Below are 16,920 nucleotides of genomic sequence, written 5' to 3'. Positions count from 1 at the left end.
TCCTTGACATTCTTAAAAGGAGACTCGTCATTTTGAATGGTTTGTGAATGATGGGTTGTGCACACCTGAATTTCCCTCCATGTGGGACTGAACTACATTCAGACACCTGAGTTCTACTAAACCATTTTACAATAAATTAAAAACCTAATAAAATTTCACCACAGTCTGTTGCAGCTGAAGAATAAGCAATTTGAGGTGAGGTTTGTCCATAGAACAGTTCTGCATTAGAACAAATTCAAGGTTGTTTCTCTGCCCGCATCATATATCCACTGTCAGTAGGATTTGCTACCCTCACAGCAGTGAGCTACAGCATCCTGTGGATGTTTTCAGAGGAATTGTCATGGCCCTCAGGATTCTTGTACTGGGGATTCTGCTAACATTTCTGACCTTGGAATGAAAGCCTCTCTTTTTTTGTAAAAATGGTCAAATCCTCTCTCACAGTCATATCACTGATTCAACCTCCAGGTAGGATGGGGCATTTTGTGGCCGACTGATTCTCCAGCTAACACCAATTAGTAAAGACCAGATAAAACCCCAAAGTATCCACTGACAAGCATCCGGGAGCAGCAGAGGCAGCCAGGACTCCTGAGGGTAGCACCTCCAGAGATGAGCTGACAATCCCCACCAGGGCTTCCTTGGGGGCTTTGACAATCCTGGGGTCTGGCACGAAGCTGACGGTCCTGTGGGGCCCTGGCAGAAGGCTGCTGCTGTGGAAAGAGAAATCAGCAAAGCATTTGGTAATTGTGCAAGTCTAGAGTGACAACACTGTGACCTTACATACAATGTCGGTTTCCCCTTGAGATAGTTGGTAGATTGGAGGTCAATTAGAGAAGAAGCAAAAAACAGAAACAAACAAACCTCAGCTATAAGCCTCTGTGAAGCATGACAGAACTTCCCATACCATTTTCCGCTGTGGAGACAAGAGTCACCAGGAACTGGGGGACCCAGGTGAATAGACTGAGCTCTCCTATGGAATCCACGGAGAGATGCAAACAAAAAACAGGGGGAATCAGAAGTAAAATGAGTCTCATCAAAGTTTAATGTTAATGTTACCTCAAAGCATTCCCTAATTAGATTAAAATGGTCAGATCCCTCAGCTCAAAATGTATTTGAGAAAAGAGTGGTTTGTTCTGTGGTTAAAGATAACAGTTTATTCTGAAGTTTCTATAGCTTTTTAAATTCACAATGTCCAGCATTACTTAAAATTACTAGGCAATCAAAGGAGAGTGTCATGTCATCAAAAGCCAAACAACGCTAATAAACTGCCATGAGACATAACCCTATGACTGATACAGATATGAGAGTTATCAAACGTGAAATCTAAAAGAGTTTTGATTTAATTATACCCAAGAAACCAGGGTACTCTGAAGAACATACTGGAGATAAAACGTTGACCAACATTGGACTCTCTAACAACAATCCAATGGAAGTTTTAGAACTGAAATTTTTTAAAAAAGATTTATTTATTTATTTCTCTCACCCCGCCCCGGTTGTCTGTTCTCTGTGTGTATTTGCTGCATCGTCTTTGTCCGCTTCTGTTGTTGTCAGCGGTACGGGAATCTGTGTTTCCTTTTGTTGCATCATCTTGTTGTGTCAGCTCTCCGTGTGTGCGGTGCCATTCCTGGACAGGCTACACGTTCTTTTGAGCTGGGCAGCTCTCCTTATGGGGCACACTCCTTGTGCGTGGGGCTCCCTTATGTGGGAGACACCCCTGCATGGCATGGCACTCTTGCGCACGTCAGCACTGCACATGGGCCAGTTCCACACAGGTCAAGGAGGCCTGGGGTTTGAACAGCGGACCTCCCATGTGGAGACAGATGCCCTAACCACTGGGCCAAGTCCACCACCTAGAACTGAAAATTAAAGTGTCTAAAATTAAGGTCTTGGTATATAGATGTAAAGACAAATTAGCTAAAACAGAAGACAGGATTGGTAAACCAGAAGACTCATCATAAGGAAATATCCAATTTGAAGTATATAGAGAGGAAAGAATGGATAATAAAGAAAAGAAGGGAAATACAGAACACAGTAAAAAAGCTAACACATCTGTAACCATGATACCAGAAAGAAAGTAGAGAGAAACTTGAACACAGCAACATTTTAAGAGACAACAGCCATAAATATTCTGAAAATAAGTGAAAGACAGTAAACCATACATAGACAATGGTCTGTGAATCTGAAGCATGAAAATATATATGATTTAAAATATTTATAGTAAGCCTGTTGAGAATCAAAGAGAGTGACAACTCTTACAATTAAGCAACCAGAAGAAAACAGATATACATTCAGATAAGCAGAATGTTTCAAATGAAATGATAGAAAATAAGGCAAGGTGAAGCAAATTGAATTCTCATATTGCTGGTGAGAGTGCAAATTGGTACAAACATTTTACCAAATTATTTGGCAGCAATACTAAAGTTGAGCAAAACACTGAAGTTTTCAAACGGCACCAATGTATTTTGGCATTTACACAAAGTACACGCACACACAACTCAGCAGCAGCAGCAGCAGAAGCAGCAGCAGAATCAATTTAACTCTCCTACTTCATAGCATTCTCAGAATTCAATTCTAGTTTGGTCTAAAGACTCATGTGTGAAATAGTGAAAGATGGAGTGTAAATTTTGTCATCAATACAGAAAAAATTTGTTCTAAAACTACACTCAAAAAGATTGCTAAATTAAAATAAATTATATTTGAACTTTAAAAAATAATAATTTTACTATTAAGAGATGGAGACACATCAGGAGATGATATTAGGGGAAGATATTTACTGTATGAATAATTAACCAAAGATCAGTATCCAGACTACCTTAGAACTTTTGCAAAAGTATTTTTAAAAGACAAGTGATGAAATAGAAAGTGGGCAAAAGACTTGAAATGGCACTTAAGAGGAAATCTAAATGACCACAAACTATATGAAACTATCTTAAATCCACTAGTAAGCAAAGAATGCTAACTATACTAGTCACGTTGACAGAAATTAAAAGGTCTGTCAAAACTAGATGGTGTGTACACAAAATGGAAACTCTCAAGTGGCTGATGGGATTGCAAATTGGTACAATTACTTCAGGTCAACATCTGACATTTCTGATAAGGTAGAAAGTATGCATACTGGTGGATCCATGAATTCTACTATTCAATATAAACCCTTGAGAAATGCTTCTGCATGTGTACCAGGGTACATGTACAAGCATGTTTTAGCAGGATTATTCATGAGCACTAAAATCTACTGTGAAATAAAAATGGCCACATGCTCACCAAATATAGAAAAGATAAACTGTGGTACATTCAAGCTATCATCAAAAAAATACATCAAAATTAATCACATCATCATGAATGAATCTCACACATGTAACGTTGAAGGAAAGACCCTAAAAAAGTACAGTAAAATGATAATTACACAGGGAGGTGGGACAAGATGGCATCTGAGTAAGTACACCAGTGTCATTTCTCCTGCAAAGGACTGGCTGAATGGTGACAGAATCTTGCCAGAGTGGGCTGTTTCAGGAACCTACAAAGCAGGAGGTGTCTGGAAGTCAGTCTGGAAAGACTGCAACAAAATTAGTGCTTGTTCAAGGGAATATAGCCAACAACAAGGAAATAGAATAAGAAGAACAAAGTGACAAAGAGAAGACTTAACACACACACGAAAACAACAACTAATTAAACAACAAAATGAAGAAGCTAATCAACAGAATAAACCCAACAAGATAAAATGATGACCAGACAGCAAAAAAAAAAAAAAAAAAACAACTACAGACCGTACCAATAATCAGGAAAACATGGCTCAATCCAGTGAACAAACTAAAAACCAGAAAGAGGAGTGGAACATCAAACAACTAATTAAAGCTCTCAAAACATGTATCATGGACCACTTTAATGAAGTGAAGGAAGAGATGAAGCATATTAAAAAAACTCTTGAAGAGCATACAAATGAAATTGTAATCTGTGGTCACCCCTCGGGCTGAAGTGTGGTTTGCTGACCTGGCGGGGGGCGGCGGCCGCGGTAGGCCTATTCCAAACCGCTGCCCCCATAATAGGGTGGTTGGTCGGGCCCACCGCCACCCCTGAAGGAAGCTCAGCATGGGCGCAGAGTGCCCTCGGGTCTCCCCTTCTCGGCAGCCATGCTTCCGTGGCCACCCCTCCTCCCAGATAGCGCCTCACGATGCCTTCTTTCTCCCTGCGCAGGCGCAGGGCGGAAAAATCCAGTCTGCCCTCTTCCCTTCCCCCGACAGCAGCAACAGCCAGGTGTGGGCAGGAAACTCAAGTCTGCCCTCCACCCCAGCAACAGCAGCCACCAATCCCTAAACCCTGTCCCTTCCCCCAGCAACAGCGACAGCCAATCCCTAACCACCACCCCTCCCCCGTCCAGCACTTCCCACTGACCTTTCTCCGGCAACCAATCAGAGCAGGGCATGGCTTCGACCAATCAGCCTTCCCCAGCCCCTATAAAACTGTTGCCTCTCCCTCAATAAAGTTGGACTTGCCTGTTTACCTTGTCTCCGTGGTAGTTCTTCTGCCGTGCGCCCTCCAGTCCTGAGAGCCCCCAACAAGGGCCTGGCCTCCCTTGTCCCCAGTTCGTCGCCTGCTTCTCCGGGCGACCCCTTCGTCGCCGGCTTCGCTGGGCGACCCCGTCAGCCAAACCACGCAACCCCTGTGAGACCGACCCCTCGTCTGCTGCCGGACCGACCCCTCATCCCAAGCGGGACCGAACCCTCGTCCAAAGCTGGACCGACCCCTCGTCCGCAGCCAAACCCCACCTCTACCGACCGAGCAAGCCGCCGCAGTAATCCTACACAAAAAGATAAGGGATATGATGGGGATCAATGGCACAATCCAAGAAATTAAAAATACACTCAGCAAATAATAGCAGATATGAAGAGGCAGAGAAAAGAATTAGTGATGTGGTAGACAGTACATCTGAAATCAGTTAGTAGAATTGATCAAAAAAATATAGAAAAATCCAACAAGGACTTAGGGACCTGAATGACAGTGCAAAATGCACAAACATACATATTATAGGCATCCCAGAAGGAGAAGAGAAGGGAAAGGGGACAAAAGGGGTGTTGGAGGACATAATGGCTGAAAACTTCCCAAACCTATTGAGGGAGATGCAAGTACATGTCCAGGAAGCACAACACACCCCAAAGAGCTTAATCCCAAAAGGACTACTCCAAGACATATACTTGTCAAATTATCCAATACACAGGACAAGGAGAAAATACTAAAAGCAGCAAGAGAAAAGTGAACGATCACATACATGGGAGGCTCCATAAAATTAAGTGCTGATTTCTTATCTGAAAGCATGGAGGCAAGAAGGCAGTGGTATGACATAGTCAAGGTACTAAAAGAAAAGAATTTCCAACCAAGAATACTCTATCCAGCAAAGATAGCATTCAAAAATGATGGAGAGTTCAAAATATTCTCAGATAAACAGAAACTAAGAGAGTATGTCAACAAGAAGCCTGCACTTCAAGAAATACTAAAGGGAGTTTTGCAGGAGGAAAGAAAAAAACAAGAGAGACAGAGTTGGAGGAGAGTGTAAGAACAACTAAAATGACAAAAAGAGAAAAAAAAAATCAAACAACATATGACAAACACAAAATCAAAGAAAGTAAGTCTAGTATAAGTAATTCCTTGAAAGTAATAACATTGAATGTCAATGGATTAAACTCACCTGTTAAGAGACAGAGATTGGAAGACTGCATAAGGAAATATGACCCATCTATATGCTGTCTACAAGAACCCCACATTAGACCCAGGGATTCAAGGAGATTGAAAGTGAATGGCTGGAAAACAATTTTACAGGCAAACAATAGCCAAAAAAAAAAAAAAAAAAAGGCAGGAGTAACGATATTAGTATCGGACAAAATAGACTTTAAATGCAAAACAATTGTGAGAGATAAAGATAGACACTATATATTAGTGAAAGGGATAATCTTTCAAGAAGAAAGAACAATCATAAACATTTATGCCCCTAACAAGGGCACTTCCAAATACATGAGGCAAACACTAGAGAAACTAAGGGAAGGAATAGATACATCTACAATTATAGTGGGGGACTTTAACACATGACTATCACCATTGGACAGAACATCTCGAAAGAGAATCAATAAAGAAACAAAGAAACAAAGACTTTGAACAATATATTAGAGGATCTGGACCTAAAAGACATATACACAATATTACACCCAAATGCAGCAGGATATACATTCTTCTGAAATGTACATGGATCATTCTCCAAGATAGACCACATGCTAGGCCACAAAGAAAGTCTCAATGAATTCAGAAAGATTGAAATCATACAAAATAATTTCTCTGACCACAGTGGAATGAAGCTGGAAATCAGCAAGGACCAGAGACCCAGATTTGGCACTAAGATATGGAAGCTACCACATTTTCAGAAAAACAGTGGGTCAATGAGGAAATCTCAAGAGATTAATAACTACATGGAAACTAATGAAAATCATAACACAACATATCAAAACTTATGGGATGCAGCAAAAGCTGTACTGAGAGGGAAATTTATAGCCATAAGTTCATAAATCAAAAAAGAAGAGCTAAAATTGAAGAACTGACTGCACAATTGGAGGAATTAATAAAAAAAATAAAAATAAAAAAAATAAAAAAAACAAAAAACCTAACCCCAAAGAAAGAAGAACGAAATAACAAATACCAGAGCAGAATGAAATGAAATAGAAAATAAGAAAGCGCTCACAAAAAATAAACAAAGCAAAGAGCTGGCTCTTTGAGAAGATCAATAAAATTGACAAAGCCTTAGCTAGACTAACAGAGAAAAAAAGAGAGAAAATGCAAATACACAAATGAGAAATGAAAAAGGTATATCACCACTGACCCTATGAAATAATGACTATCATAAGAGGATATCTTGGAAAACTATATTCTAATAAAAAGACAATTTAAAGGAAAAGGACTAATTCCTGGAAACACATAAGCAGCCTACACTAATGAAAGAAGAATTCAATGATCTCAACAAATCGATCACAAGTAGAGATAGAAGCAGCCATTGAAAACCTCCCAACTAAGAAGAATCCTGGGCCAGATGGCTTCACGGGTGATTTCTATCAAGCAGAAAGAACTAACACCATTCTTGATTAAACTCTTTTAAAAAATTTCAATTAATAGGAAAATGAAATGGTTATGATAGTTTTAAAGCTTAGAAATGGAATGTTTAATAATTTAGAAAAACTAAAATAATGTAAAAAGTAACCTGGGGTATATAAAACTGAAAAATATCATAGGAAATTTTTTTTTGATGTTTTGATTTCATCACTGTAATAGGTGTTGTCCTGTATGTACAGTGGCAAGGCAATCTCTTCCATTTCTTCCACAGTGTCAACATCCGTTTTTTAAATTATTATATCTTCAAAATTTTTACGTCATGCTGCAGTCATATATAGAATATAGGGAAATCCTATGTCCTCAACACCAAGCTATTTTTCCCATTTCCCAACAACGATATTTTTACCTGTGGATGTTGTATTTGCTGCAACTGATGTACAGACATTGAGACATAGCTACTAACCATGCTTCCATTACAGTTTACATTTTAGACTGTACACTTTTATATAAGTTTGGTTACATTATGGTTTACATTGTGGTTTACATTTTAGACTATATACCTTTATAAATTTTTGGTGATATATAACATGGCCTGTATCCATCATTGCAGGATCATGCAAAACACTTCCATAGCCTGCAATTACCCCCTCTTCCAACTATTCTATTCCTCTCTCCCCCACCCCTCAGGGCTCACAGTGACAACCAAGCTTCTCTGCTTGAAGAACAAGATTCATATAAACTTGCATCAATGCTGAGGGCTTGACACAACAATCTGCCCTCCCCCTTTGGGAGCCACCCATGCTTTCGAGAGACACCCTCCCCTCTGTTTGAGAACATCAGACCTCCCCAGGGTGGGGGCATAAGACATTCCCACTCATTGTACGGGTCTCAACCTGCTTATATAACACACTGTGACATGAAAAGTACTCATACACTCCCTAGAAGTCTGCCCCAGGTGCACCCTGTGCCAGATGCCCCTGTCAAATACCTTAAACCAGTAACCTTTCCTTATATTTTCTGCAGAGTTTTCTCAACATTATAGTTTCAATCTCCTGTGTTCATATTCTCCCCCCCAATCCTCCCCACAATTCCTTGGACCATCTGACACATCCTCCCAACACTAGATCCCCTCAAGTCGGTAAAGCCCAACCCAATAGTATCCCTATGACCCCGTCTTATCCTTTCAATGCACAACTACTTACCTCCACTTTATCATACATTTCACCCATGTGAGCATCAGCTCACAACCATTCCCCCCCCCCCCATTTCCAGTAAGCCTATCTTCCAGTCTCTAGCTCTTGAGATAGCTTGATTTGCTTAATTCATATCAGAGAGGTCATGTAGTATTTGTCCTTCAGTGCTTGGCTTGCTTCGCCCACATAAGGTCCTCAGGATTCATCCATGTTATCCATGTATTAGTATTGTATTCCTTCTTATGGCTGAGTAGTTTTCCATTGTAGGGATATACCACATTTTGTTTATGCATTCATCTTTTGATGGGCATTTGGGTTGATTACAACTTTTTGCAATAGTGAATAATGCTGCTATGGACATTGATGTGCATATATTAGTTTGTGTCCTTATTTTCAGTTCCTCTGGGTATATACCCAGTAGTGAAATTGCTGGATCATATGGCAACTCCATAGCTAACTTTTTCAGAAACCACCAAACTGTTCTCCACAACGGCTGGATCCTTCTGCATTCCCACCAGCAGTGGATGAGTGTACCCATTCCTCCACATCCTCTCCAGTACTTGTAGTCTTCTGTTTTTTCATAGCTGCCAGTCTTATGGGGAGTAAGATGATATCTCATTGTAGTTTTGATTTGCATTTCCCTAATAGTGGTTTTGAACATTTCTTCATGTGCTTTTTGGCCATTTGTATTTCTTCTTTGGAGAAGTGTCTGTTCAAATCTTTTCCCCATTTTTTAAATGGGTTATTTGTCTTTTTACAAGAGTTATTTATATATGTAGGATATAAGTCTCCTATCAGATACATGTTTACCAAATATTTTCTCCCAATGAATAAGCTCTCTTTTCACTTTCTTGACAAACTCCTTTGAGGTGCAAAAAGTTTTAATTTTGAGGAAGTCCCATTTATCTATTTGTTGGTTTGCTGCTCGAGCTTTGGGTATGATATTCATGAAGCCATTTCCTATCACAAGGTCCTGTAGATGATTCCCTACATTGTTTTTCAAGGTCTTTATGGTCTTGTCTCTTACATTTAGGTCTTTGATTTATCTTGAGTTGATTTTTGTATAAGGTGTGAAATGGTTACTCCTCTTTCCTTCTTTTGCATATGGATATCCAATCCTCTCGGCACTATTTTTTGAAGAGGCCATTCTCTCCCAGCTGAGTGGGCTTGGTGGCCTTGTCAAAAATCAGATGAGTATATATATGAGGATCTATATCAGAACTCTCAGTTCAGTTCCATTGGTCAGTGTGTCTATCCTTGTGCTAATTTTTTCTCTACTGTGCTTTGTAGAATGTTTTGAAGTCCGCTAGTGTGAGTCCTCCAATTTCATTTTTCTTTTTCAATATGTCTTTGGCTATTCGGGGCCTCTTTCCATTCCTAATAAATTACATAGTTTTTCTAGTTCATTAAAAAATGCTGTGTTGATTTTTATTGGGATTGCACTGACTCTGTAGATCAGTTTTGATAGGATAGATATCTTAATAATATTCAGTCTTCCTATCCATGAACAGGAAAATTCTTCAATTTATTTAAGTCTTCTTTGATTTCCTTGAACAGTGTTGTGTAGTTTTCTGTGTATTAGTCTTTTACATCTTTAGTCAAATTTACTCCTAGGTATATGATTTTTTAATTTACTATTGTAAGTGGTGTTTGTTTCTTGATTTCCTCCTCAGATTGCTCATCATCAGTGTACAAAACTGGTACTGATTTTTGTGCATTGATCTTATAACCTGTGACTTTACTGAACTCATTTATAACATTGAGAAGCAGTGTTTTAGACTTCTCAGGGCTTTATATGTATAGGATCAGGTCTTCTGCAAATAGTGAAATTTTGACTTCTTCCTTTCCAATTTGGATCTCTCTTATATCTGGTTCTTGCCTCAGTGCTTGAGCTAGTACTTCTAACACAATTTTAAAAAGAAGGGGTGATAGTGGGCAACCTTGTCTTTTTCCTGATCTTAGAGGGAAAGATTTTAGGATTTCACTATTATAAATGATGTTAACTGTGGGTTTTTCATATACACCCTTTATCATGTTCAGAAAGTTTCCTTCTATTCCTATCTTTTGCAGTGTTTTTATGAGAAAAGGGTGCTATATTTTGTCAAATGCTTTTTTTTTCATCTGCAACTATGAAAATACCATGTGATTTTTTTCCTTCAATCTGTTTATGTGGTGTATTATATTGATTGATTTTTTTTTATGTTGAGCCATCATTGCATACCAGGAATGAAATCCACTTTGTCATGGTGTATAATTCATTTACGGTGTTTTTGAATACAATTAGCAATAATTTTGTTGAGGATTTTTGCATCTAGGTTCATCAGAGAGATTGGTCTGTAATTTTGCTTTCTTATGATGTCTTTGTTTGGCTTTGGTATTAGGTAATGTTGACATCATAAAATGAGTTAGGAAATGTTCTATTTCGATTTTTGAATTTGTCAATAAATTAGACTTCATTTTGAAGAGTTTTGGATCACAGGGGTTCAACTATTGCAGGGAAAGAGTACTGATGAGGAGTGTCATTGATGGGTGATGCATAGGTGGGAGTAAGTTCATCTGGGCATGCATAAAGGGTATATAGATATGCCCAGACATTCACTGGGTACTGACATGGGGGTAGAATTTCACACAACAATGGAGGGAGTGCTGAATTTGCATTCTGGGAAACTCTGTCTTACTCTCCAATTGGGCAGCAACAATCCCCCAAGTACAAGGGCAAAGAACATTGAAGAAGTAAAGTCCTAAAAAGGGCCCTTAGTATAGATGACTATGCTTATGAGCCTGTGTGCTTGAAATTTCAAATAGGCCTAGAGCTGCAGGGTGCATAAGAGTTACCTCCTGAGAGTCTCCAGTGCTACTAAAATGGGCCACTCCCTAAGGCAAACTCAGCATTTAAATGCATTACCTTTCCCCCAACGTGTGACATGACTCCTGGGGATGAGCCTCCCTGGAGCCAAGGGATTACTACCAAGCACCAGTTGGTAATGCAATTAGTAAAAGACCTTGACTAAAAGGGGGAAGTGATAAAGACCAATGAGTTTATATGGCTAAGACACTTCAAAATGAGTCCGGAGGTCATCAGAGGGGTTGTGCTTATGCACATCTCAGCAGGGTCTGAGAGATAGTCAAAGTAGATACAATCCCAGGTAGTGGTGCTCCTGAGGGCTACAGAGACAACCTGGCCCTACAGTAATGACAGATGGCTCTGGAGTTCAGTGCCTTGCCAGAGGGCCCTATTTTGGAATCTGTGTTTCTGAGTGTGATGGAATTGGACTCAGATGCGACCTCTCTACACATGCCTCTTCTGTCACTTTTACTGAACATGCGTTTGGCGCTGGGGTTGGTATATGCTCAGGAGACTTGAATCTCTGGACTGTCTATGTGCTAGCTGGGCCCTGAGCCTCCACAGAGTTGCAACACCTACTCTCCAGTGTGGGTCGCCCTTCAATGCAGGGTCCCCAGAAGCTTGCAAAGCAGGCCCCAAAGTTCACAGTAAGAATGGAGACAAACTGCACCTGGAGAGTCTGGAGACAAAACAGAAGGTGCCCACTGGGCAAGGTCATGTGCTGAGCTGAATATGCTGAGTGTGGATAAGAAAGAATCTGTGTTATCTGTAGGCTTATGACTAGAAGAATAACTTTTGTATTTGTAATAACCTAGAAACGCAAACCCTCCCCCCGAATGTGCTGTTTCCCCTTATGGTATAAAATAAAGTGCGTGATGAAGCCAAGGGCCTGAGGTGTTTGCAAGCTCCTCACGGTCCAACTGACCCCTGCTATTTTGTGTCTTTCATTTCTCAGCCTCACACTCCTCCCCTCGCAGGAACCTGTTCAGCTGTGCGTGTCGCAGCACTCCAGTTCAGTGAACTTACCCAAGTCAACTTACAGGGAGGTGAGGATGGTCAACCTCCACACCAAGGAATGGAGAGAGTCTAAAGCTGCCAGCAAAATTCCATCCATCAGCCATGTGGGATCCAGGCCCCCTCTTCATTTAGGGGTGGAGTGGATATTGCCATCCTGGGCCTTAAGGAAAGAGGAATAAAATATAAATTAGACTAGACTTACTGGTATTCTACTACTATAGAGAAGAGGAAGAGAGGAGAGGAGAGAGGTAGAGAGGAGAGGGGAGGGGAAGGGATGGAGGGAAGAGGTGGACAGGGAAGGAAGAAGGGGAAGGGGAAAGAGTTAATAGGGCATTTACAAGGCACTTACAAATCATAGCATTTCCCATCAGAATAGCATGGTATATCCAGAGCCATCCTCAGGCAGAAAAATCCAGAGAAAACATCCTGGGAGCACATGTGGAGCAGCAGATGCTACCTTCTAGGCATGGAGTCCAGGAAACCCAGTTAATGCAGCCATGAAATTATTGCCAGTTTCCCAGGAAATTTCTAATTCATCTGTGATTTTTGTCCTAGCTCTCTTCTCTGAAGATCAAGGCAAGGTTGAAAGTAAAGTTAAAAATTAAGCTTTTAACTATTATGTACTGAAGTTAAAGGATTAGTGAAAGATAACAGGCTGGAGCTAGTAACTGTGGAAATTGAGTATTTTGCAAAGTGGAGAGGAAGTCTTCACAGTAGAAGATCTCTTATTTTCTGCCCTGAATCAGGTTAGTCTTACTTTTGTATACTGCTTGTTAAGTGAAATTTTCAATCAGTTAATTCCCCAGAGGACAGTAAGGAGCCTTCTCTGGCTAAGAGCTAATCAAAGGCGTTTAACAATTTGGGGAAATCTTTAGGAAAAATATGCACACCTATCTCCAGAGGCTTTTCAGAAGGGAGAGAGGAAAGAAAGCATTCCTGGGGTGGAGGAGGATTGGGGAGTTGCATGGATACACAAGCGTAGAGAAGACAGACTGTGTGTGGAGGGGGTGGGGGAGCACTCGTGTACTTACAAGTGGTGTGGTGTTTGTGTGATGTGGGTGCTGGGGTCTGCATGTGTATGTGTAAGTGTGGGGTGTGTGTGGTGTGTAAGTGGTGAGTGTGGTGAGGTGTGGTACGTGTAGTTTGTCTTCATGTGCTATGTGAGGTGTTGCAACATGTGTGGTCTGTACGTGTGAGATGAATATATGCAGTGAGCAGGAATGTTTGTGATACACGTGTATGTGTAGTGTGCGTGTGTTTGTGTGTTGTGTATGTGTGTGGTGCACATGGTGTGTGTGTGTGTGTGTGTGATGTGTGGCCTGGAAGTAAGCAGTAGCCTGGGCTGGGTTCCAGAGGGTGCTACTGCTCAGCGAGCTGTCTCTTGAGAAACCCGTGGCCTTGCGAGCCTGCAGGCACTGGTGTCCTCAGCGGGCGTCCTCAGCAGGAGAGGTCCAGGCTGCCCAGCGCCTGCCACTTGTCTGACTCAGGAGGAGTGCGGGGCAGAGGAGGCACAATTCCCACCCGTGTTACGCTGACATTGATATGTTTTGACTCTCAGTGGATGGCGACAACCCCTCTGGGAAGGAGAGAGCAGCTGCAGCCCATTTGCAAATGGAGAACCCGAGACCTCCCCCGAAAGGTGACACTCTTCTCTGCCCATCTCACAGATGGTCTACTCAACTACCATCTCACAGAGTCCATGTGAGAGGATTTTCCGTGGAAACACATCAGTGTCTTAGAAATGTTCAGGAAAGGAGGAGGGAAAAAAATCAGTCCTATTATGGTTTTCATCAAAAGAAACTGAAATGAAAGTATCTGTGTACCCTGGCCCCTCACACTTTTACAAGTTTTTTCCATGTTTGTTCACTTGTCTGTGTATCACTTGGAGGTGAACAGAGAAAGAGGTGGGCTATTACCGTGTCATCTCAAGCAACAGGAGCCAGATCAGGGGAGGGAAATGGCAGGACCAAGCTTCTTGAGTCCTCACATCTTTGGACAAGAGTGGAAAACATAGATATTCACTAACCTATTTGATAGATATTTACTCTTAAGCAGGAGAGGGGAAGGACAATGTGGAATTAGCACATTTGTCTCATTTTGGCTCAGAGTCGTGTCCATATAATGGGGGACAAAACCTAGCATAGAAGGGTGGGGCAAGAAGTTGAATATTTTTGCAATTTATATATATAGTGTAATATTTTATTCCTTCTTCAATCTTGATATACATTTATTTTTATATTTTTAATATTCCACTTCATGTGGGTTCAAGTTTATATATACACAAATACATACCTTTATATTTAAAATTTTTTCTATATATCATTGATATTTGCTCTTTTACTTAGCATTTCTTTCTTCTATTGGCTCTTTGGGTTTCTTCCTTTTCCAGGTTTTTGAATTCTTTCTCCTTACCTGATAATCGTATTTAGTGAAACACATTTTGTTCTTACTGAAGTGCATGTGTTTCACATGCAGTGGTTTAATGTTATTCAGTTCCAAGTCTTTAGAACACCCAGTGATTTTATTTTTAACGGAAAACTTGCTTAGAATTAATTTGTGGTCTTCCTTGAGCAATGTGGTGAAGAGAAATGAACCGAAGTCAAAGGCCACCCCTAGGCAGTCACTGGACCATGACATCCAGCCCTTGTCTGCCCATCGTAGGGATTTCTTCTCCACCCCCCTCCAACTCATGGCCTTATTCTCTCTCTCAGCAGTTTTCCCGGGATGTCTCCTAGCTCTCCGCGTCTATTCTCTTCCTTTTTCCTTTGGAGGGTTGTATTTTGGAATATTTGGAGGAGACCATACAGAATATTTGCTTTGTCTGTGTGTCCACATATGGTTCCATTTTAAACACAACTCCTTGGTTTGAGATGTTCTTAGATCACCCAAGTAGAGTGAATTAAGGTTGCAAAGCAAAGCAAGGGCTGGCTGGTGGCAAAGATTTCACAGGACCTTTGCTTTTCTTCCTTCTGTTCATTTGCAAGGTTCACACAGGGCAAATTATTTTGCAAGTCCCTGTCAAGTTAGTGGTCCTGGTAGGTCTTTGACATGAAAACTTTCATGAGAGGATTCCAACTGAACTCTGCGTTTGTCAAAACACTGGAATATGACTCATCATGCCCTCATGCCCTGGGAGGGAAAAAGTAAAACAAAAAGAAAAACTTAGACAAAATGTCTTTCAAAAATATCTGCATCCACTGTTCAGAATATGTCTGAGGACCCATCTACACTAGGCGCTTTCCCCAGATGTTGTCTTTTCTGCATAATCGTCCATTTTTTTTATGAAGTGTGTGAAGTTTAAATATATCTTATCGAATATGTTTTCATATTAGATCTAATATTTGTTTTCTGTAGGAAGTCAACCCAGGAAACTAGGCAACTAGATTGCTAGGCACAAATGTTTGGTTTCTTTTTTTCACTTTATAGTGTAACTGAGAAAATACTTTACAATTGTACATAGAAATTTTCCTCACCAATTTTTTATAGTTGTATATGATTAATGAGCCATTCTTTTATAAATGTCTAATTTATTTAAAATCTTTTACTACTTCAAAAACCTATGCAAGAATTTTGCTTAGTGATATAAAATTAATTTCATAAGATATTAATATATAAGACATTATAATGAGTATTACTAACAATGCTGGTTTATGAAAGTGATAGTAATCTAGGGAAGTTAATTTAAATTGAAAGACAGCTAGAGGATAATTTAGGAACTGTGTAATACAATGATTTGGGTGGCATATGAGGATTCCGGTTAATAATACAAATATGAGAAAATCCTTCTCTTTCAAGGTGTTAAGGGTATGGTGATACATGGCAAAAATACAACTAATGTAACTTACAGATTATAGTTAGTCATAATATTACAGCAAAAGTTAAGCAAGTATTTTACATTACTGAAGGTTAAAAAAATATGGGCTTGAGTCTAATGAGATGTGAATACAATCAGACTGTTTTTTTCATTTTCTTCATTAACAAGAAGAACTTGGCCCTCAAGTAAAAAAAAAGAGAGATAGTTCAACTTTGAGTTCAACAAAAACATAAATAAAACAGCCCATAATCATATCAGACAAATTATAACCAGCAATAAAAAAATCACAAATAAAGATATCAGGAAAAGAAATTTGGTGATTCACAAAAACATGAAAAAACACACCAAAACTAATTTGGGGTTATCCCAGGAAAGAAAGAGCTGTGTGATATTAGGAAATCTATATATGCCATTCAACACAAATTAAATAAAACGGGAAAATTTTGTGATCATCTCAAGAAATATGGAAAAATATTTTTATCAAATGAAATCCTCAGTTTCAAAAAAATCTTCATTAACCATGCATGTGTGGAAGGCAGAACTCTAAGATGGCCCTTCAAGGTTTCCAACCCCCTAGGTGCTCAGGGTGGATCAAAGAGTGCAGAGGGCAGAGCTGGGAGCCCAGAGAATGGAGCCAAGCACCACAAAGGATTAGATCGATGCCCCAAGAAAAATCGAATATTTGGCTGGATTTCAAAACTCTTACGGATTAGTGACCCTTTTATCCCATTGTCTCCACATTTTATAGAATGTCTGTATTAGTAAGGGTTTCTCTGGGGAAACAAAGCTGACAGGAGGTATCTGTAAATGTATTAGGTTGTGTAAAATTGGCTCATGTAACCATGAGGATGCACAAGTCCACATTCCACCGCAGGCTGCAAGCCAGGGATTCCTCAGTGAGTTCCCCAGGAGAACAGGCTGTCTGAAGTAGAGGGGGGGATTCTCTCTGAATGCTGTAACCACTTCTT

At 40.1% G+C, this 16,920-nt stretch overlaps 1 protein-coding gene across 2 annotated transcripts in view; it reads left to right on the top strand.

Annotated features, from left to right (window-relative positions):
- Positions 1-12,794: 12,794 nt before the first annotated feature.
- Positions 12,795-16,920, top strand: part of LOC101441166 (sodium-dependent phosphate transport protein 1-like) — a 37,757-nt gene continuing 33,631 nt past the window's right edge. The window contains exons 1-2 of one of the 2 annotated variants that reach the window (XM_058285341.2): positions 12,795-12,884; positions 13,697-13,777. In XM_058285341.2, coding sequence (XP_058141324.1) covers positions 13,700-13,777 — 78 coding nt within the window. In that variant the 5' untranslated portion in view covers positions 12,795-12,884; positions 13,697-13,699. The remainder of the gene's footprint in view (positions 12,885-13,696; positions 13,778-16,920) is intronic. The other variant, XM_058285340.2, reaches the window with a different exon arrangement.

The sequence above is a fragment of the Dasypus novemcinctus genome, chromosome 22, assembly GCF_030445035.2.
Source record: "Dasypus novemcinctus isolate mDasNov1 chromosome 22, mDasNov1.1.hap2, whole genome shotgun sequence".
Classification (NCBI taxonomy): Eukaryota; Metazoa; Chordata; class Mammalia; order Cingulata; family Dasypodidae; genus Dasypus; species Dasypus novemcinctus.
The sequence above is the reverse complement of the archived record's forward strand: the minus strand, read 5'-3'. Positions and strand labels throughout refer to the sequence as shown.